This window comes from Halichondria panicea, chromosome 12 (assembly GCF_963675165.1).
Source record: "Halichondria panicea chromosome 12, odHalPani1.1, whole genome shotgun sequence".
Lineage (NCBI taxonomy): Eukaryota > Metazoa > Porifera > Demospongiae > Suberitida > Halichondriidae > Halichondria > Halichondria panicea.
The window spans coordinates 6,141,996-6,164,688 of record NC_087388.1 but is presented as its reverse complement, the minus strand read 5'-3'; the positions used below and the strand labels follow the sequence as shown (position 1 = coordinate 6,164,688).

General features: G+C 38.4%; 2 protein-coding genes and 1 long non-coding RNA gene across 4 annotated transcripts; all 3 read right to left on the bottom strand.

Moving 5' to 3' along the window:
* Window positions 1–6,530: 6,530 nt before the first annotated feature.
* LOC135345421 (uncharacterized) lies at window positions 6,531–7,403 on the bottom strand. Its single transcript, XR_010397741.1, has 3 exons — window positions 7,218–7,403; window positions 6,816–7,165; window positions 6,531–6,708 (listed from the first exon to the last, which is right to left on the bottom strand). It is a non-coding gene; the product is annotated as an uncharacterized LOC135345421 (long non-coding RNA).
* Window positions 7,404–10,891: 3,488 nt separating this feature from the next.
* Window positions 10,892–17,748, bottom strand: LOC135345411 (uncharacterized). Of its 2 annotated transcripts, none has more exons than XM_064542836.1 (8): window positions 17,312–17,748; window positions 17,024–17,104; window positions 16,453–16,587; window positions 15,595–16,386; window positions 12,539–12,619; window positions 12,308–12,439; window positions 12,110–12,234; window positions 10,892–11,958 (listed from the first exon to the last, which is right to left on the bottom strand). In XM_064542836.1, exons 4-8 carry the CDS (start codon window positions 16,031–16,033, stop codon window positions 11,011–11,013), a joined length of 1,725 nt encoding a protein of 574 aa, XP_064398906.1. In that variant the 5' UTR covers window positions 16,034–16,386; window positions 16,453–16,587; window positions 17,024–17,104; window positions 17,312–17,748; the 3' UTR covers window positions 10,892–11,010. The 2 variants fall into 2 exon arrangements, with proteins under 2 accessions (XP_064398906.1, XP_064398905.1); XM_064542835.1 differs by having other exon boundaries at window positions 12,308–12,442; window positions 17,312–17,746.
* A 717-nt stretch (window positions 17,749–18,465) lies between these two features.
* Window positions 18,466–22,603, bottom strand: LOC135345410 (uncharacterized). The gene is made up of 7 exons (XM_064542834.1): window positions 22,209–22,603; window positions 22,002–22,091; window positions 21,785–21,910; window positions 20,937–21,719; window positions 20,712–20,878; window positions 20,094–20,222; window positions 18,466–19,571 (listed from the first exon to the last, which is right to left on the bottom strand). Exons 1-7 carry the CDS (start codon window positions 22,537–22,539, stop codon window positions 18,591–18,593), a joined length of 2,607 nt encoding a protein of 868 aa, XP_064398904.1. The 5' UTR covers window positions 22,540–22,603; the 3' UTR covers window positions 18,466–18,590.
* Between the last annotated feature and the right edge of the window lie 90 nt (window positions 22,604–22,693).

The window sequence follows — 22,693 nt, the reverse complement described above, 5'->3', positions numbered from 1 at the left end:
AACTCAAGTTATGACGACTCAAAGTTAGTCTTAAAACAGACCAAATTTAGTTACGCCATGGCTTTTCTCAGAGAACATAACTTTTTCTATCTCTAGGTTATCGCTGATTTAAACACATCATTAGATAGATCGACATTACAAAGGGCTACAAAATGCATTTATAATTGTGCTGGTACTCTATCGAAACTCAAGTTATGACGACTCAAAGTTAGTCTTAAAACAGACCAAATTTAGTTACGCCATGGCTTTTCACAGAGAACATAACTTTTTCTATCTCTGCTGATTTAAACACACCATTAGATAGATATTACAAAGGGCATTTATAATTGCGCTGGTACTCTATCGAAACTCAAGTTACGATGACTCAAAGTTAGTCTTAAAACAGACCAAATTCCTACAATTTAGTTACGCCATGGCTTTTCTCAGAGAACATAACTTTTTCTATCTCTAGGTTATCGCTGATTTAAACACATCATTAAATAAATATTACAAAGGGCTACAAAATGCATTTATAATTGTGCTGGTACACTATCGAAACTCAAGTTACGACGACTCAAAGTTAGTCTTAAAACAGACCAAATTTAGTTACGCCATGGCTTTTCTCAGAGAACATAACTTTTTCTATCTCTAGCTTATCACTGATTTAAACACACCATTAGATAGACATTATAAAGGGCTACAAAATGTATTTATAATTGCGCTGGTACTCTATCGAAACTCAAGTTACGACGACTCAAAGTTAGTCTTAAAACAGACCAAATTCCTACAATTTAGTTACGCCATGGCTTTTCTCAGAGAACATAACTTTTTCTATCTCTAGGTTATCGCTGATTTATTAGATAGACATTACAAAGGGCTACAAAATCCATTTATAATTGTGCTGGTACTCTATCGAAACTCAAGTTACGACGACTCAAAGTTAGTCTTAAAACAGACCAAATTTAGTTACGCCATGGCTTTTCTCAGAGAACATACCTTTTTCTATCTCTAGCTTATCACTGATTTAAACACACCATTAGATAGACATTATAAAGGGCTACAAAATGCATTTATAATTGTGCTGGTACTCTATCGAAACTCAAGTTACGACGACTCAAAGTTAGTCTTAAAACAGACCAAATTCCTACAATTTAGTTACGCCATGGCTTTTCTCAGAGAACATAACTTTTTCTATCTCTAGGTTATCGCTGATTTAAACACACTATTAGATAGACATTACAAAGGGCTACAAAATTCATTTATAATTGCGCTGGTACTCTATCGAAACTCAAGTTATGACGACTCAAAGTTAGTCTTAAAACAGACCAAATTTAGTTACGCCATGGCTTTTCACAGAGAACATAACTTTTTCTATCTCTGCTGATTTAAACACACCATTAGATAGATATTACAAAGGGCATTTATAATTGCGCTGGTACTCTATCGAAACTCAAGTTACGACGACTCAAAGTTAGTCTTAAAACAGACCAAATTCCTACAATTTAGTTACGCCATGGCTTTTCTCAGAGAACATAACTTTTTCTATCTCTAGGTTATCGCTGATTTAAACACATCATTAGATAGACATTACAAAGGGCTACAAAATGCATTTATAATTGTGCTGGTACACTATCGAAACTCAAGTTATGACGACTCAAAGTTAGTCTTAAAACAGACAAATTCCTCCAATTTAGTTACGCCAACTTTGTGTGTAGCACTCATGCATCAGTATAATTATAGGAAGTATGGCAAATATCCATATATAGACACACTCCTCCACCATTCCAGGCTACCTATGCCAACAATTAATTATAAAGGCAATTAACCTATTGTTATTCATGTGCATTGGAGTGGAACAACGCTAACAAGCTCATGTGTATAATTATAGTAAGAAAAATAAGAGCATTCAGTTACCCACTTACCCATCAGCTTACACTAGCAGATACTTTAGACTCTTCTTATCTTTCCGTGCTCGTCTTGGAGCTCTTGCACAAACTCACCATAATAATTATTATAATTATTCTTTTTTGCAAGAATCTCACAAGTAATTGATGCTGGAATAGCTTTGGGTTTTGAGAGACCAGCTTCATGACACTCACAAAAGCTGCATGACTTTACTTGTGGCAACTTTGGGGGGGATGGGGCTCAACACACGGCAGAAAGTTAGGGGAAGGGTCGTCAATATAAATACAATAGACGACCCTTCCCCTACTTTCAGTTTCACTTTCACTGCAAAATCTTGCAGAGTTTGGGGAATTAAGCGTGTTTGTACTGACAGTACAATGTATCTCTGCTGGATTTGGTAATTAACTGACCCCCCCCCCCCATACACACGCACACACAGGTGTTCTCCAACACCTCAACTATTTGAGCTGCTCAGCAGTAGCCATCGATTGGACGGACTTTACTCTGACTCCACCCTTTCCTCGATTCAAAGGTTCCAGAGGTCCCACAACACTCATCGGAGCACCCCCCTCCTCACACTCCCGGAGAATGGTCTCCTCACTCCTCCCACAATGCAGTACCTGAGACAAGTACTCCTCACACTATACGCTAACATGATCAGGTGACTCAGATAGCACTGTATGTGTGAGTACATTTACTGTCTATATTTACATGTACATGCATGCAGTGTGTAGTTCAGCAACAACTGTATTAATGTACATGTGTTCCAAAATATAATCATAATTATTAGAAAATGAGGGTTAAACCTATACTGGATGTGGCTCTTCTATGGTACGTACCACACACGTACTCATGCACATGGTTGAAAGATAGCACCATGCATCTCACAATAGTCGATAGTCCTTAAACTGGTATTATAGTGTGGTTGTTTGTCGACTGATCTGTACTACTGCAACCATCCAGACGTATACATAGTTGATACCGTACTATAATTATGGTACTTTTGTATGCATGGGATATATACTGCTTCTAAGCAACCATTATAGTTCCCTTAAATGTTCATCTACTTATTTAATTACTTCTCTACAGACTTGGCTTTGACAAGCACTTCGGAGTGAACTTTGACCCCACCTCAACTGACGTCAGATATGTGGATATATTTAAAAAGTGTGTACAGAAGTTTCAAGCATCGAACAATCTGATTGGACAAGGAGTATTATTATGTAGTGACACTGCTAACTTGAGAACAGAGAAACAATTCAATTTAGAGATCGCTTTAATGTTTTCTAATACTCAATGTCAGTCAATACAAGTCACAAAAACATGACCATGTAACAACAATAATTATTATTCTGTTTTAGGTATACAACACTTAAAAAAACAATAAACCAACCCAAAAAATAACAGAAACAATATAACTAGAGGACTAAAAAACAATGTGTCTACGTATGTCTCTGAGTATTTACCAATGTACATGTAAGAGCTTACAGTTACTCTAAATGGTGTATCAGTATATAGGTGGAACAGAACCAACAATACAAGTTTGCTGGTTGCAAATTCACAACTTAAATCATCACGAGAGTCTATAGTGCAGACAGCATCTTTGTTAGAAATGTCGTATTGAAGATATATTCCGAGAAAGTGTAAAGAGAAAGTAGTAGCTTCAGTGGGAATGTCTGTGTACAAACCAATGTAGTAGTACGATGGTTTGTTGAATATTCATCTGTAATTGTTCATTAACAAGTATACATGCTTCGTAATAAAATTCTTCGACTAAAGATGAGCTTAAAGTGAAACTTAAGAACTTGTCAAAAACAAGGAGAAATGCAACACAGTTGAGAACAGATAAAAACTTAACTTAAACATCAAAATTGTGTGAACCTAACTCAATAAAAACTTACGCAGGCTTCTTTCCCCTTCTATATCTATGTAGTATACAATAATTACAAGAAATAAAAATCATAATAATCATGAAAAATAATAGAGGAAGAAAGAAATATATTGTTATATTTGCTCGCGAGTTGACATCAGTGTAAAAGTTTACAGTTGTTGTTTTTATTCCAGATAACACAGTACTAGGTGGTACGAAACCAACAATACAGGTTTGCAATTGCTGGTTGGTATTCAGAGAAAAATCACAACTTAAAGCACCCAGAGAGCTTATAGAGCAACCAGTGTTCCCATTTGAAATGTCGTATTGCAAATACGTTCCGAGAAAGTGTAAAAAAAACATATCAACTTCAGTCGGAATGTCTGTGTACACACCAATATAGTAGTACGATGGTTTGTCGAATGTTATATTCATCGTTTGTGATTTTTCGTTAGCAATACATTCTTTGTAATAGAATTCTTCGGCTAAAAAATAGTTTGAGGTGAAGTTCAAGAACTTATTAAAATCATCAAAAACAAGAAGAAATGCAATACAGTGACCGGTTAAATAGTTAGGGATGACTTCAGTGGTAACATGTAAAGTCAGGGTGGTGTTTCCAAGAAGATACAATTCAGTAACAGCTTTGCTTTTGTCATTCGGGAAGCCAAAGTTTACAGTTATTGTCTCATTGATCTTAACATTTGTAAGTGAATCTTCAAAAGAGCAATTCCTCAATGTATAGAAGCTAATGGGGACTAAGTCTGTTCCGTTGGTTGGTTCTGAGAATCTAAGACGATCAAAAGTGGATGGATTATCAAGTATTCCAATTAGTGGCACAGATTGCAGATGAATTTGTACCACACTGGTAGTACCAACGAGTGAATAGCCATCGTACAATAATGCACCGAAAATGCCTAGTACAAACAATATAACAAATCCAAAGAAACAATAATAGAGACATATGCGTGTTATGCTTTCTTCTGGCTCTTTATTTTTACGCTTGGTTTGATTTTTGTTTAGCTTCTTAATTTCACGTTTGGTTGGACGTTGAACTTTCTGTGAACGTATAGAGTAAATACAGGGATATACAAAATACAGGATTGTCATCAGTTAGTAGAGATATCTATCATACCTGAGTAGATGAGTAGGGTGGCAAAAACCCTACCTCAGGAGGTTTAGAGGGTTCTGGTACTGGCTCAATACTCTCGTCACTTTCATCAATAACTACTGTAATTCGATCTACTGCGGAAAACAGGCATAAAACTTATGCTGTATGTATACGTACTTAAAATCGTACCTTTTTTTCGAACTTTAAGTTTCCCCAAATCATTACTAGGTCTGTGTCTGTGCATGACAAACTCGTCTGAGAATCCCTGAATATCAATAAGCAGATCATGAATCTCATCAGGTTTTTCTGGAAGAGGTAACATGTTCTGTTTAATGCGATCTACTATTCCAGTGATTGAAACTTGATCACAATTCTTCAAGATCTTGTTGAGTGTATCACGCAAGCAATAAGAAGTGAATGGTGGACGAACGTGATTGTTACCCTCCATGCACTCCGCAAACTGGGTCACCATTTCAAGAGCTGAGCCATCTTGTTTTTGTGGTTGAAGCTGATTTCTTTCAAGCAATTCTGAGTAAGTATGACCGCGTGGGCTACCTTTTCTAGGATCGACTCGTCCTGTTGCTAAAAGATTTCTCGCAGTTTTTTTGTCGTTTACCTCAAGGGCCATTCTCAGTACTGTGTAGTCGTGCTTGTTGATTGCATCGGGATTACAAGTCGGTAAGCTAAGCAGGTACTCTACGGATGGGAAATTACCGCATTGATAAGCCTCATGAAGGGGTGTGTTCCCATCTTCATCCACTGCTGCAACATCGCAATAGTGTTTATCGATGAGGCTTCGCACGATGCCATGCCAGTCCACCCAGTTTTTGCGACATGCAAAATGAAGAAGAGTTTTGCTGTCTGCATCAGATACACCTCTCAGATCAATGGACTGACTTTCAGCCTGGGATAGAAGCTCAATGACTTGTTCACTTTCTCCACTTTGGAAGGCTTGTAGCAATCGTCCTTTGAATGTATCAACTACAATTGACATGTATAGTTATTGCAAAGAATTTATCCATTCACATACATACCTGTGGGGGCTTCCTGTCGTCTTGTTGCAGCTGCTCTGAGGTCCGCTCCTACTTCAGCGTCATCAGGAGGGTACTCTAATGGATCAGGTAGTGTCCCTCCATCGTCCACGGTAGGTAACTCAAGAACTACACCACGCAGAAAAGAGAGTTTGGCATTGCATGTATTAATGTAAATATAATAACTACAAAGCCTATTAATTGACAAGAGTAAGAGTGTTGATTGCATTGTATGACTTATTATTATGCCTCGGTGCGCATGCGCAAGCGAGGTATACGGTAGTGTGTTTGTGTGTCTGTATGTTTGTGTGTGTAGACCGCTACAGCTGCTCAAGGATGAATCAAGTGCAAGTAAGAGTTTCTATAGGCTTCTTAGTCGTGTTTACTTGGATTTTAATTCGTGGATTTGCAAAATAATGCTTCGTTCTCGAGTTATGCCTATTTAGAATTGCCATTGCAGCCTTTTCAGAAGAGTCCGTAGCAAAACTTGTTCACCAAGTGTTCTCTGCACTAGAACGCTAGCTATTGGTAGCTGAAAGATCAAAGAGAGCTGCAAGGCTCTAGACTTGAACTTTGGCATCCATCGTTTTTAACAACAATCATCGTCGATCATTACCCACTCACTCTTTAATTCTCAGTCTGCATGCAGCAAAATTATCATGATCAATGTGTAATGTAAGCTAGCTTTATGTTATGTAGCTTTGGCACCTCCGCAGGCATCAGCACCCGTGGTGCTTTCATTATAATTATATAGCTGTACTTACTGGTTGCAACAATCCTCTGTGGTTCTACTGGGTTTTTAGGAACTTCAGTTTCTGCATGCAATTGCAATTTATTGTCTTATATGCATGCACAGTTTATAGCGTAAACTACTGCATGGTTACAGCTACTGCATGGATCACACACATATATATATATATACCTGCTGTTACAGCTTCTAACTCCTTGTACTTATCTGTAAGCACTGAGAAGAGGAGGTCATCATGTCGCTCATTCCTTTCCCGAAGTACTTTAATGAATTCATCATAAGTTCCCGGAAAACTTTTGACTTTTGCCTGCAATTCTACCACTAGCATCCTGGCCTTATCCGTGTTTATCTTGTCAAGCTGATTGATTTTCTGATTTGTTTGGACTGATATCAGATGGTTTTGGAACATAACTCCAGCGTTTCCTTCCGGATCTGAAGCAAAGTCAGCAACTAGCTGCTCGTTGCAACTCACCAATACATTGTAACCAATATTTGTTGTCATAGTTATTGCACCACTCACAGACCTGCCATGCAATAAGCATTCTTATACCAATGTTGTCTCAATAAGCAACTTACTTATGCATACAGTCTTTGCCAGAATGTAGATTGATATAGAGACTCTGAGATTCTAATTGAAGTAAGTTGCAGCTGATCTCTAATGCTTCATGCACACTGGCATCAAAGTATAATATCTCAAAAGGGTTACAGGTATAAGGTCTGTCACATGTCAATCATGCATGAGATTGAGTGTGGGAGCTTATTCACTCCTAGCCTCGTTCCCAGGCCTTACTTTTTCTTGCTGTTGTCACTGTTCATCCAAGAAAGACATAGTGAGGCAGCAAAGAAAGAAATGGGCGTACAGTTAATTAAGAAAAGTAAGGCCTGGTTTGGGAAATCGCGTGATCCACAAGGATTTTTATGAACGTGGGCAATAATGTAGCCCACAATCGTGACGTAAGGTATTCTCCCACGCATTCAGAGTTAATAAAACTGTACTGAGACAAACACCCAAGCTGTGCTGCAAGTCAGATCAGAGAACCAGCGTGGCCAGCTCTGGTGGCAGTAGCTACCTGCTATATGATAATGATGACTAAGCTATTCTTGATCTATACTAGCATGTAGAAAGACACAAGAAAAGGTAATAGTCTGATAGAATCTGAACACACAATCTAGACTAGTAGATCATCTAGCTAAGCCTAAGGTATATAGCTAGCTATAGTGCTTGCAAACTTCCAGTTCCAAGTCCATGTCCAGCTTGCTGCAGGCAAAGTTTTATTAGTCATAGATATCTGCGTGGGCAGTCCAACATCTCTAGCTCAGCATGCCCACGCTCATTTTCACCCTTCTACCACCCTTCTACCCTCACGCGACTTCCCGATACAGGCTCTCCTTTTTCCTAACTCTACGTCTATTTCTTTCTTTATTCCTCCAATTAATACCGTATTTTATCTCATTGAACGATTAAGACAGTATTTTATCTTATTGAACAATAAAGAACAGAAAAAGGAGAGCCTGTGTAGAGGCTAATTCACTCCCACTAATGGATAATCAGTTAAGACATATCTAAGCCTATCAACAGTATCACTATATAGCTAACAATTAACGTCCAATCTGATTGTTAAATCCTTAATTGGAAGTTCTGTACATACTCTTTGAATAAAGACGTCGGTTGAGGTGGCACTCCGAGGTGCTTTTGTGCTTGTCAAGACCGGAAACACGATGTATGCATGACTGTGCAGATAATAAATAGTTGCTGCAGCAATGTACCAGATGCCATACCTGGGATGATTGAACACAAACACAACTCCCCCAGAGCCACTATAATATTATTCACAGGACCACCATGCATGTAGCCTCGAGACCAGGCCGATTAACTGGATTCGAGGCTACCATGCATGCTACTACGATCTTAATAAAGAACCATGACAAGGTCAACTTGTCTACACCATTATCCCTATAACCCTATAAAACTGATTCTCTACACGTGAATGCCTGTGTTGACCCAGTATACACAGAGCCCTAATATAATGTAAAGACAGTCGACAACACAAGCCACACAATATAATGCAAATCATTTTTTGAGCGGTGGGAGTTATATAGCTTCAATTAGGCCAGGCAAAGTAGATTAGTAGTTCATTATTAATTATTTTGGGGGTGTGGCCTAAATTAATGAGCCACACCCGTTGTATATCAGGGTGTGGTCTACAATTAATGAGTTACACCCAGCCACATGACAAAATAGAAACTGCAATTACTGATGATGTGATGTTTGTTTGTGCATGAATATCATTAAAATATTGCACTGTCAGCATAATGAATAATGAATAATGACCTCATGGCCTCATCAATTTTCAAAAACCCGAGAAACTACTAATCTACTTTGCCTGGCCTTACAGGCCGCCAGAAAAAACGGTGCTGCTGCATATAATATATGAGGCTGCTGCATATATTATATTACGCTGCTGCATTTATTATATGCGACTGCTACATATATTATATGAGGCTGCTGCATTTATTATATGCGACTGCTACATATAATTATTATATGGGACTGCTGCATTTATTATATGAGGCTGCTGCATTTATTATATGACGCTGCTGCATTTATTATATGCGACTGCTACATATAATTATTATATGGGACTGCTGCATTTATTATATGAGGCTGCTGCATTTATTATATGACGCTGCTGCATTTATTATATGCAACTGCTGCATATAATTATATATATCAGGTACATATACAAATGTACGTGCTGCACACAGGAAAAATATCTAAATTTCCTATACTTTCAGGATAGTACAAAATTTCCTGTAGACTTTCCTTTATGAATCTTACACATGTCCTGAACTTCTTCAGGAATAGTAAAGGAAACTATACAGGAAACGTTGCACTATCCTTTGTAAGTAGGTTGCAGGACACTTGCAGGACACCTGCCATTTTTCAGGAAATGTGCAGATTTTATGGGCTGCAATGTAGCAGCACTGTAGCAGGAAATTTAAATATTTTCCCTGTGGCATTTGTGATGCAACCACTTCATTTGCTATATGCACATGCTGCATTTACATATGGGGCACCTGCATTTATATAATGTATTCATTTATGATGTATGTGCAATTTGTATTAATTTTGACACAAATGGCACCCCATACCCCATAGTAGGCCTATTACTAAATTTCAGATCTAGTTCTGTGCTGCCTCAACAATGCAACAGTGCATGGAGGAAAACCAGTCACTACAATAACGCTATCGTGATTCTGGTCATTTGCTCCGTGCTCATGATTTAAGGATATGCATGCCCAAACTTTGGAAGAACAGTTCAAAATTACTGCAACAATAATTATATCTTAGCATTGTGCATGCATCATGACAAGAACTATACAATTTAGTCGTTGGCATACATAATTATTTTAATTACATATTTGTACTTTGCTGAAGGGGAGCATTAATTTCATAGTTGAATGCCTATACAAGTTTCCAGGAAGTGCACCAAGTCTCTATAATAGTTAGACACTGTTTAGGAAGTTTCTATGATTTAGAAGCCCATCAAAGGGCTGGTTGTATAGTATCCCGAACGTAGTGAGGGTTCACTAGCCTTGATATTCGTACATGCATGCATACAGCACATTATGACAGTACTGTTTGCCATGTTTTATGAGCATATAGGTTCAGAAGCAATAAAATAGTTGATCTCGGATCCGAGCAACAATATACAGTTCATCGGTTTCCTGAGTCGTATAGTGACGTGATAGTGAAATAGTCAGCAACAACTGGAAGTTTGTGACTATTGTAATCTAAGTTTCTGGCTCATTGCTTCGAGTGACTATGCTACTCACTTTCTAGTGTCACTGAGATTGTTAGCATAATTTCCTACTATAGGCTATGATAAAACAGTAACTTATGCTACCCTCAAAAGCAGTACAAATTAGTCATGCATACAAGATCACTAATTATAGTATCAGCAAACTAAACCCTTCATAATTATTATACTATAATTACGGTACTTTTGTATGCACGGGATACTGCTTCTCTAAGCAACCATTATAGTGCCCTTAAATGTTCATCTACTTATTTAATTGCTTCTCTACAGACTTGGTTTTGACAAGCACTTCGGAGTGAACTTTGACCCCACCTCAACTGACGTCGGATATGTGGATCTATTAAGTGTGTACAGAAGTTCCAAGAATTGAACAATCGCTGATTGGACATTATCAGCTAGGAGTATTATGTAGTGACACTGTGAGACATGTTTTGAGAACAGATAAACAATTCAATTTAGAGATTACTTTAATGTTTTGGGAATACATGTACTCAATGTCAGTCAATACAGATTAGAAACAAAACGTGACCATGAAACAACATGCAAAGTTATTCTGTTTTACGTGTACACAAGCAATAAGCCAACACAAGAAATAACATAATAAATAGAACTAGAGGAGTAAAAAATGATGAATCTATGGATGTCTCCCAGTATTTACCAACGTACATGTAAAAGCTTACAGTTACTTCAGATGGTGTATCAGTAGATATAGGTGGAACAAAACCAACAATACAGGTTTGCTGGTTGTTATAATCCGGGAAAAAATCACAATTTAAATCATCACGAGAGTCTATAGTGCAGACAGCATCTTTATTAGAAATGTCGTATTGAAGATACGTTCCAACAAAGTGTAAAGAGAAAGTAGTAGCTTCAGTGGGAATGTCCGTGTACACACCGATATAGTAGTACGATGGTTTGTCGAAAGTTATATTCATATTCTGTAATTGTTCATTAACAATACATTCTTTGTAATAGAATTCTTTGACTAAAAATGAGCTTGAAGTGAAGCTTAAGAACTTGTCAAAGTTGTCAAAAACAAAGAGAAATGCAACACAATGATTAGTTTCATAGTTTGAGAGGACAACAGTGGTGATAGCTACAGTAACTGTAGTGTTTCTCGCCAGATACAACTCAGTAACAGGCTTGCTTTTGTCAGTCGGAGAGCTAAAGTTTACAGTTATCGTCTCATTGATCTCAACGTTTATGAATGAATCATTAGAAGAGCAATCCCTCAATGTATAGAAGCTAATGGGAACAAAGTCTGTTCCAAACTCTGTGAGCCGAACTAAATCAGTTGGTAAGTCATGAATTACAATCAGTGGTACGGATTGCCGATCAATTTGCACCACACTGGTAGTACTGATGAATGAATAGCCGTCATACAATACTACACCGCATATTCCGAGAATTAAGAATACAACAAACCCACAACAGAAACTGATAAAGAGAATTCCAAACTTAATATACTTCGGCTTTGTTTCATCTCGTCTCAGCCTCTGTTTAAAGAGCAGACAAACATTAAAATGCCACAACTTTATAAAGCCTACTACAAGAAGATGTAGATATAGTTTAGTCTTGTATATATATATAGGCCGTTTACCGTAATGATTACTACCACTAACATCTATAGCTATATATTTTAGCTACCTGAGTGAGTGCACGGCGACGTGAGGGTGGTAGTTCATCGCTTGCGTAGGAGTAGTGGTCAGGTGTTTCCTGATCTTCAATGGTGCTATCAGCTGACAGCGAGTTTCGAGATACATACTCCTCTCCTGTGAAAGATTTTGTGTGAAGATGCCTCGTCCATTATAATTGGCTACTCACATAAAATAATATTATACATACCAGTAGGTGCTTCCTGTCGACTTGTTGCAGCTGCTCTGAGGTTCACTCCCACTACTTCAGCGTAATCAGGAGGGTGCACTAATGGGTTCGATAGTGTACCTCTGTTGTCCACGGTAGAGAACCCAGGAATTCCTGCTAGAAGTTTAGTATAAAAAATGACTGACTCTATATATTTGGCAGGATATAATCAGTACAGCTCTCTAGAGCATGCATGCATTCTATAGGAAATACCTGAATCAGGTTCATCAGCAGTGACAGTCGAAGCTGGCATAGGAAATGGTTGAAGCAGGCTCTCTGGATAGCTTCCATAGTCTGCATAATTATAAAATAATTACTATAGAGTGACACAAGGAGGTGTCATGGGGCGAGCGAAAGCGTTCGAGTCTGTAGTGTCTATAGAGTCGAATTACTTTTTGAAATGGCTATGTAGGATGCAGTGAGTTAGATATCGGTCCTAGAGCTACTCTTGAACAGTGTCTCAAAGATTCATAGAGGATAGTGGGCCAATTAACTTACCTGCATCAAATGGCCATTTCAACAAGTATAATAATAATTATATAAGTAATAATAATTATATAAGTAATAATAATTATACAACTGTATGTGTGCTAATTATAATGCAGACATGATTCACTGACCTTTGACCCTGTGCAGATTGACCTGACAATTCGTTGGCGGTTCATTATCTATCTCCCCGCGCAGGCATTAGGAATAACTGGGCGCATTTAATGTGCCTACCACGAGCGATTAGATTTAAGTGCATGCATGCGGTTAATAAAACTTCCAAATGTTTTGCCCCCCCCGAAAATTACAGGCTATACGGTATATGTATGTATGTATTCGCAATAGCTTATATCATGAATGAATATTTTTACATTAATTAATTTTTTGCTGCATGGTGTGAGGTGACTCAGGGGCGTAGCCAGACTTTTGAGACAGGGGTTCCGCGCCGCGAAATTTTTGACCACGCCACTTCCGGTGCCACACCCTCTTGATTGGGGCACACCTACTGCTCATTGACTTTTTTTACATGTTTGTGAGAAGCTAGCTAGCTAGCTATAGACATACTAAAAGGCAGGTGTTAATTAATTGTGTATTGCTAGTCTAGCTGAGCACAATTAAATGTCATTTACCTGAGAGGTTTCATGTGGCTGAGATTGTTCTAAACTTATACTTCCTGAATAAAGTTGTGCTTAGAGCTGAGTCTGAGAATACTGGGATTGATACTAGAACTTAAGTCTTGGTCTTCTTTATTTGAGGTAGCTAGCTAGCTGAGACTAGCTGAGACAAAGCCAAAGTGAAACGCTTCATGGTGCCATCTCTAGCTCTGATGATTGATTTGCAGCCACGTGCATGAAAAGATGGGCAGGGCAGCTCCTGGGAACCAGGAAACAATGGTAGCTACGCCCCTGGTCAGTGGATGATAGGTTGTTACAGTGGCCAAGAAGAGTCACCCGCTTCCGCCTACTGCCCCAACTAGTGTTCAAGCTGGCGCTGTGCTAATGCCTCCCGCCATGTTTTGCTTTCGCTCAAAAGTATTAGAGTGTTATATATTAGTTTCTATAATGAATTTTATATTAAAGTTAGCTTATCTATATAAAGTCACTGAGAAGTTATTTAGTCTACATGCATCTATTGTTGTATTATGTGGCTTACCAGGACCTCAAGAAAGAAGAAAATTGATTCTTCCAGGATCTGTAGTTCAGTGTATATAATACTATCTAAGAAGAAAAGACCTGTGTACATGCATATTGTTATCTATATTGTTATATGGTAGTGTTTTGTGGCTTACCAGGCCCTCAAGACAAAGATGATTCTGCCAGGAGGATCTGGATCTTGGATATTATTTTCTCACACATGGGGAATGAGCGCGCATGCGCATTATTATTATTATTATTATTATTATTATTATTATGAGAGCTTTACAGCATATGACATTACAGAAAATAGAGTAAGGTAGTAAGGTCTAGCAGGCATACATCCTAATGCTGACAGACTTACCCCTTTTCAGGGGCAGCTGGAACAAAACAAAACAAGAAAAAAACAAAACAAACAAAACAAACAATTACATCCACAGGAATAATTAAAGGGGTGTGTCCAAAGAGATCAATTTCACAAATGGCTACTGCTAGCTAGCTGTTTTAACAGATATTTTCTGAGTCTTGTAGCTAACAAAAAGCTAGCGCTTTAGTGCAAGGCTAACTCATATGTTGAATAGAAAGTTTGTGCGAACAGATGATGCTATAAAAGATTCTGAAGAGACTGCAACAGCCTTCAATGTGAGTCAAACTAGCCATAAGCATAACTAGAGAAAGAAGCTTTAGTTTGCTAATCCACGAATCAAAATCCAAGAGAACGTGGCTAGAAGCCTATAGAAGCTGTTAGTTTTCGTCGCATTGCAACCGTTGAGCAGTTACTGCTGGAATACACACACACACACACAGTCAGCTTTACCGTATCCCTCCTGCGGCTACGCCTCGAGGCATAATTAACTGCGTGCACTTAAATCGATCTAAGTGCCCAGAAGTTTTGTTAACTGAGCAATATTAGTCACTTCGTGGATAATATTTTCGTGGTTGCTGCTTACACTGCAAGTAAAGGTAGGTAAGGTTGCTTCATTCGTGGGTAAATATTCGTGGTCAGAGCTCTAACCACAAAAACCACGAATATTTTGTCCCCCGGAAATTACCAGCTATAAGGTACACACATACATAATTATTATAGGTTACATATACGTTGCACACTGCACGATAAGGGAAGCCAAAGAAGCAAAGGGAAGCGCAGCAAACACTTAGTTTGTTAGTTCTGGCACTATAGGATTAAGGCAGCGTCCATGTAACCATGTCACATGTATAATGCTAATCATTATATTCTAAGAACGAACTGTCAATAATTTCTTTTGTAGTTCCAAATGTAGACCATGAATTAATTGCTTTGGTGCTGTATAAAACAAAGACAGTACAGTCGATCAGTTATCCGAACACCTTGGTCCGAACACCTTGGTTCCATGCAGAGGCAGACTGAATAAATAAACTACGCCTTGATCCACCCACTTAATTTATTAACAGCAGTGCATGTGGGTGTCTGCACATGCCTATGTCCATGGTAACTGCACATGCACATTAAAGGGACACACCCATTTTCAAAGAAAATTGCCAAGCCGGATAATTGCGGTTCTACTGTACACATGCACATAACACATATACAAATAACGCTGAACACTAGGTAAGCCGGACTCGCTTTGCTCGCCTCAATCACACTAAACACATAATAATAGCTATACTTACTTAATGGCATATAACGAACTTGAACTTCATTAGTATACTCCCCATGTACGTCAAACTCGTCAGACAATCTTTGAATATCAATGAGCAAAGCATGAATCTCGTCTGGGTTTGCTGGAAGAGGTAACATGTTCTCCTTAATGCGATCTACTATTCCACCGATTGAAATTTGGTCACGATTCTTTAAGATTTTATGGAGTGTGTCACGCAAGCAATAAGAAGTGAACGGTTGGCGAACATGATTGCTACCCTCTATGCATTCTGCAAACTGGATCACCATTTGAAGAGCTGAGCCATCGTAATCTTGTGGTTGTGGTTGAAGATGATTCATTGCAAGCAATTCTGAGTAACTATGACCGCGTGAGCTACCTTTTCTAGGATCAACTCGTCCTGTCGCTAGAAGATCTCTCGCAGTTGGTTTGTCAGTTGTCTCAAGGGCCATTCTTAGTACAGTGTACTCGTACTTGTTGATTGCATCAGGATTACAAGTCGGTAAGCTAAGTAAGTATGCTACTATTGGGAGATTGCCGCATTGATATGCCTCATGAAGGGGTGTGTTCCCATCTTCATCCACTGCTGCAACATCGCAATGGTGTTTATCAACAAGGCTGCACACAATTTGGTATGAGTTCACCCAGTATTCGCGACAAGCAAGGTGAAGAAGAGTTTTTCCGTCTGCATCAGACACGCCTCTCAGATCAATGGACTGACTTTCAGCCTGGGATAGAAGCTCAATGACTTGTTCAAACTCTCCACTTTGGAAGGCTTGTAGCAATCATCCTTCAAATGAATCAACTGCAATCGTGTTAGCATAATAATTATTGAATCATTTCTCTGTCTGATTTAATTATCATCACATACCAGTAGGTGCTTTCTGTCGATGTGTTGCAGCTACTCTGAGGTCTGCTCCCACTTCAGTGTCATCAGGAGGGTGCTCTAATGGATCAGGTAGTGTCCCTCCATCTCCATCGTCCATGGTAGGTAACTCAAGAATGTCTACAAGAAAATAGAGTTCAATTGAATGAAAGCAATTAACATTGTATGTAATAATTATTGCACGGCACGAGTACCACATGGGATACATATTTGCTTAGTAGTGACATCGACCCAGGCCTATAATTGTGTGCACATCGTATACTTTGTTACCATGCATGTATATGGTATCCTGTGGTGATGTAGCCATGCAATGGTCAAGTGTTTACTCATGTGTGAAAACCCTTATACCACTATCCTGATATCTGATCAATCCAATGTACACCTGTGTAATTTCATGTTTTCTTTGATCTTAGGTTTCAACAACAAAGCTATATCATAGTTAATGTAAATACAGCACCAGGCCAACTCTAAAACTTAATTTTGGGGGATATAATATTATTATATAGCTCATAGTTATCACTATAGCCGGCTATACCTATTGTAAGAATAATTATACCTAAATCAGTTTCATCAGCCATTGCAATCCGTGATGGTATAGGGAATGGTTGTAGCAGGCTCAATGGATAGCTCTCGTATCCTGCATAAACAACGGAAAATGAGTGATTACAGGAAAATACTTATATATGCGTGTATATATATATATATACAGATACAAAGTTTAGTATATCCTACTAAAATTTTAATCTAGTGGCTTTGTACACAATATATTCTACTATGATAGTATGTATTTAGTAGAGGCATAGTCTACGTACAGGCGTGATGTGATAGTATGTATTCAAATTACCGTCTTTAGACTTGTGTTCAATCTTTTCATACTCCTCTTGAAGTAACTTCAAAAGGTCACAATACAGCCATTTGTAATTGTTTTCACCGAGAATGAACAGGAATTTTTCATAGAACTCTGGATAACACTTGACTTTGTTTTCAATGTCGTCCACTAGCAATATCGCTTTATATCTTCTGGTTCTGTCTAGCTCATTGATTTTAGCTTTTGTATCTTCGAATATGAAGCGATGCTGGAATAATGTGATAGCCATTTGCTCAGGGTCCTGAGCAATTTCAGAGACCAGCTTTTCATGACAGCTAACAAGAGCTTCATAACCTATGTTCAATTTGGCCATGGTATTAGATTATACTAATTATGATGCTATATAGCACTGCAAGCACAATTCAACTCAGTCTAGATATCTAGATTATTTATACATATAAGGCATGCAGTGTGCATGAGGAAACCATATCATGGATAATGCATGGTCACAATGATCACCATGACTATCTACAAACAAAGGATATACACTGTACATGCTCCTATGCATTACGCCCATTTTTACCGCACTGCTATAACAGAGGAGAGTTTGTAACTAGAGCATAATTATATAGAGGTACAAATAAACACATAAATTATATCAATTAGCGGAGTTGATTTGAAAGCAGCAACAAATTACAATCAACACCATTGGGCTTATTACAAAATCACTAATGGAATACTCTGTTTTAAAGTACCACAAAATGTGAAAAGTTGCTAGGATCGGCCGGGGGAACCACCAAAAAGGGTAGAAAAACAAGAAATGGTGAGAGCATGACTCCAATCCATTACAACGTCATTCACATGTATATTTTTTTACGAAAATGTTTTTTAATGTTGAGTTTTGTGATGATTATCCGTGTTGAGCATGCATACACAATCCATCCATCCATTAAAACATGGAAGTGATGATGTTGTGGATGGAAGTACATATATACAGTCCGTATACTGCACGACTGCATGACATCTCCTATAATTGTGATGCTAATGTGATGTATCAACACTTAGCTGTACATGTTCATGACATGTACATTTTTCACATGGATCCCATGCAGACTTGGTTCACTAACAACCCCTCAGAGTGAACTTTGACCTCAACTGATGTCATTATTCAGTGTAGAAGTTTCAAGATTTACAATTGACTGTATGGATGCTGTCAGCTTATAGTGACACTTATTGAGAGAACAAATAAAGAGATAATAGATACTTTTATATAATACTGCATGTATTGCTTTATTGAAATAACAATTAAACATGATTAAGTAATTTGTGCTTCCTGATGTTTGTCTGGTGTACACGGTGAAATAATAACATATAAACAGCTCACAAAACACACCAAAAAAACAGAGCACATGAGAGGAGTGAAGAAAAAAGTATTTACTACTGTGTCAGAGTAGGCAGCAGTGTCATATTCTACATTTGCTAATCTTATTCCTGATAGCAGATCAGTAGGTTGTACAAAACCAACAATACAAACTGGTTGGTTGGTAGAAAAATCACAACTTAGAGCATCACGAGAGCTTATAAAGCAGATAGCGTTCCCTTTTAAAATGTCGTATTGAAGATACGTTCCAACAAAGTGTAGAGTGTAAGCAGCAACTTCAGTGGGAATGTCTGTATACACACCAATGTAGTAGTATGATGTTTTGTTGAAAGTGAGAATCCTCGTTTGTGATTGTTCATTAGCAATGCATTCTAGGTAATAGTAACTGCTTAGTAAAAAAGAACTTGAAAGGAAGTTTAAATAGTTGTTAAGATCGTCAAAAATAACGATAGCTGTAAAACAAGAATCTGAGGAATGTTGAGGGAGAACCTCAGTGGTAATATTGATACTAATTGTAGTATTTCCAAGGAGATACCACTCAGTAACAGCCTTGCCATAGTCAGTCGGGGAGTCAAAGTTTACAGTCATTATCTCATTGATCTTAACGTCTGTAAATGAACCATCAGAAAAGCAATCGCTTAGTGTATAGAAGACAATGGGGACTACGTCTGTTCCGCTAATTTCCGAAAGCCTATATTTAGTTGATGGATCATGTTTTACAATCAGTGGTACGGATTCCCTGTGAATTTGCACCACACTAGTGGTACCAACGAGTGAATAGCCATCGTACAATACTGCACCGCATACTCCGAGGAGTAAGAAGACACCAAACCAACAACAGAAACAACAACAGCATACTGCATATGCACTATCCAAAATCCCGAGAGCTTCATTATTTTGTGTTGTTTTCTGCTCCTAAGATCATAGTGCCAGTAAATGCAAAATGTTAGCTTACGTAATTTCATTTGGATTACAAACAATATACAGTATTTACTTGATGAAACGCCTGGCCGTTTATTTCCTAGCAGCATATGTAGAGGGGGCGTTTAAACGAGATGGGCGCTTATTCGAAACGGGCGTTTATTGCTTTGTCTACTTCAAACTCTTGCTCATCAGCAGTTATTATGCTCTTTTGGCTGCTGCCACAGCTCTCAGCTTCAATGTTAAGTCGTAGGAGTGGTGTTTCTCCCTCTGTTTCCTCAAGTATCTATGCTGCCATTGTTTCAGCTGGTTCCATGTGCTAATTCAGCTCCACCCACAGTGCCACGCCCCATACATGGGCGATTATTTAAGAGGGGCGTTTATTGACAAAGACAGCTTTTACCATGGGCGTTTAAACGAGATGGGCGTTTAATCAAGTAAATACGGTATACTACTAAAATGAATATAGCGCACATAACATCTAATCATTCATAATTATATGTGCATGTATTATACCTCTTCTTGCGAAGGTTGCAAAATCGGTAGTCCATCGCTTTCATTAGAGTAGTAGTCAGGTGTTTCCTGTTCTTCATTATCTGCTGCAATCACAAAATCACGATCATGAAAGGTGTTCACCATACTCTCCTGTTGAAGAATATCAATCATTATTACTAATAGCACGTTGTCAAGGTAAAAAGTGTGTACTAAAATCATACAGTCCCTTCCGTTTTTATTACATGGCCGTGTATATAGCCTTAAGGTATGATTTAGTAAGGGATTGTCTGATCTAAAGGTGATATATTTTCGCAGGTAGATTTGTATGCTATTATAGCTCGTTGCTGGTATTTAATTCTGCTCTCAAGTTGTGAAATTCATAGCGTTTGTAATTAAAATTAAAGATTAACGAGATTCATTGCATTTTCCACTATTTGCAAGTACACATTTTGCGATTTTTACTCTCATTCGCAGAAATAAAGCAGAAATAATACCCGCAAAAAATGCCACCTTATATAGTATGAGAATCCTATAGCTAGTGTTTTATAAAGACAGCCACAAGCATGAGGGCGAGTTGCCTATATATTTCATAAAACACTCAGTCTTATTCCATAATGCACATATACTATACGATTATACCTCAGTATGAGAAGGTTGCAAAATTGGTAGTACTTCGCTTGCAATAGAGTAGTCAAGTATTTCCTGATCATCAATATCAGCTGGAACTGTAACATTCTGAGGGGCGTTTCTCGTACTACTCTTCAGTTGAATATCATGTTGACAGAATTCTGTCCCAGACGTATCATCTGCATGTGGAGAAATATGCTTGTAAAGATGCATAGAACAGTATAGCTACTCACTTACCTTTCTTTCTTACTTGAATATCCGCAACATTGGGCTCCCCACTTAGGTCAAACTCGTCTGACAATCTATGAATATCAATAAGCAAATCATGAATCGCGTCTGGTTTCTCTGGAAGAGGTAACATGTTCTCTTTAATACGATCTACTATTCCAGTGATTGAAAGTTGAGTACGGTTCTTCAAGACCTTGTGGAGTACTGTTAACAAACAATAAGAAGTGAACGGTTGGCGAACGTGATTGTTACCCTCCATGCACTCTGCAAACTGGGTCACCATTTGAAGAGCTGAGCCATCGTAATCTTGTGGTTGGAGCTGATTCATTGCAAGCAATTCTGAGTAAGTATGACCACGTGGGCTACCTTTTCTAGGATCAACTCGTCCTGTCGCTAGAAGATCTCTGACAGTTGGTTTGTCAGTTGTCTCAAGGGCCATTCTCAGTACAGTGTACTCGTGCTTGTTGATTGCATCAGGATTACAAGATGGTAAGCTAAGCAGGTAGGCTACTATTGGGAGATTGCCGCATTGATATGCCTCATGAAGGGGTGTGTTCCAATCTTCATCCACTGCTGCAACATCACAATGGTGCTTTTCAACCAGGCTACGCACAATGCCATGCCAGTCCACCCAGTTTTTGCGACATGCGAGATGAAGAAGAGTTTTGCCATCTGCATCAGACACGTCTCTCAGATCAATGGACTGACTTTCAGCCTGGGATAGAAGCTCAATGGTTTTTTCGAATTCTCCACTTTGGAAAGCTTGTAGTAATCGTCCTTCGAATGTACCAACTGCAATTGTGTAAATATAACTGTCATATCGCACCAGTGCATGGATTATAAATCCAATTACATACCAGTAGGGGCTTCCTGTCGGCTTGTTGCAGCTGCTCTGAGGTCTGCCCCCACTTCAGCGTTATCAGGAGGGTGTTCTAATGGATCAAGTAGTGTCCCTCCATCGTCTACGGTAGGTAACTCAAGAACTACACAAGAAGAAAAGAGAGTTTGGTATTGCATGAATGTATAATAATAACAGTTCACTACAAAGTCTATATAATTATACTAAGGGATTACCTGAATCAGTTTCATCAGTCATGGCAACCCAAGATGACATAGGAATTGGTTGTAGCAGGCTCAGTTGACCATTCTTGTATCTTGCTGCAACTAAATAGTATAATACAATATTTAGTTAGCAGAAACCTTGTAAATACACACATTGCCTATACATACTAAACAGAGGTATAGTCTATACAGGCATGTACTAGTATGCTTTCAAATTACCGTCTTTAGACTCTGCTTCGATCTTTTCATACTCCTCTTGGAGCGACTTCACAAGGTCGCAATACAGCAATTCGTTTTCACCGAGAATCAGCAGAAATTTTTCATAGAACTCTGGATAACACTTGACTTTGCTTTCAATGTCATCCACCAGTAATATAGCTTTATCTCTTTTAATTCTGTCAAGCTCATTGATTTTAGCTTTTGTATCTTCGAATATGAATCGATGTTGGAATAATGAAACAGCCATCTGCTTTGGATCTTTAGCAATTTCAGAGACCAGCTTGTCATGACAGCTAACAAGAGCTTCATAACCTATGTTCAATTCGGCCATGGTATAAGATTAACTTGAGCTAGCTAGACAACTGCAGGCACAATCGTCAACTTTGGGGGTGGGGCTCGTTTGATGGTTTTGAGTCACGGGATTTACACAGCACGTGCAAGTAATACGCGTCGATCTTTGGCGGCCTTAAATCGAAGCAACATGA

Coding starts and splice junctions, on each gene's coding strand:
- LOC135345411 (XM_064542835.1), bottom strand. CDS start 16,033: ATGGCCCTTGAGACAACTGACAAACCAACTGCGAGAGATCTTCTAGCG. Junction 12,620..15,594: donor AGTTCGTTATATGCCATTAA/GTAAGTATAGCT, acceptor ATAATTATGCAG/ACTATGGAAGCTATCCAGAG. Junction 12,235..12,307: donor TCGACAGGAAGCACCTACTG/GTATGTATAATA, acceptor AATCTTTCACAG/GAGAGGAGTATGTATCTCGA.
- LOC135345410 (XM_064542834.1), bottom strand. CDS start 22,539: ATGGCCGAATTGAACATAGGTTATGAAGCTCTTGTTAGCTGTCATGAC. Junction 22,092..22,208: donor CGAAGCAGAGTCTAAAGACG/GTAATTTGAAAG, acceptor TATACTATTTAG/TTGCAGCAAGATACAAGAAT. Junction 19,572..20,093: donor TGCAACCTTCGCAAGAAGAG/GTATAATACATG, acceptor CTATGATCTTAG/GAGCAGAAAACAACACAAAA.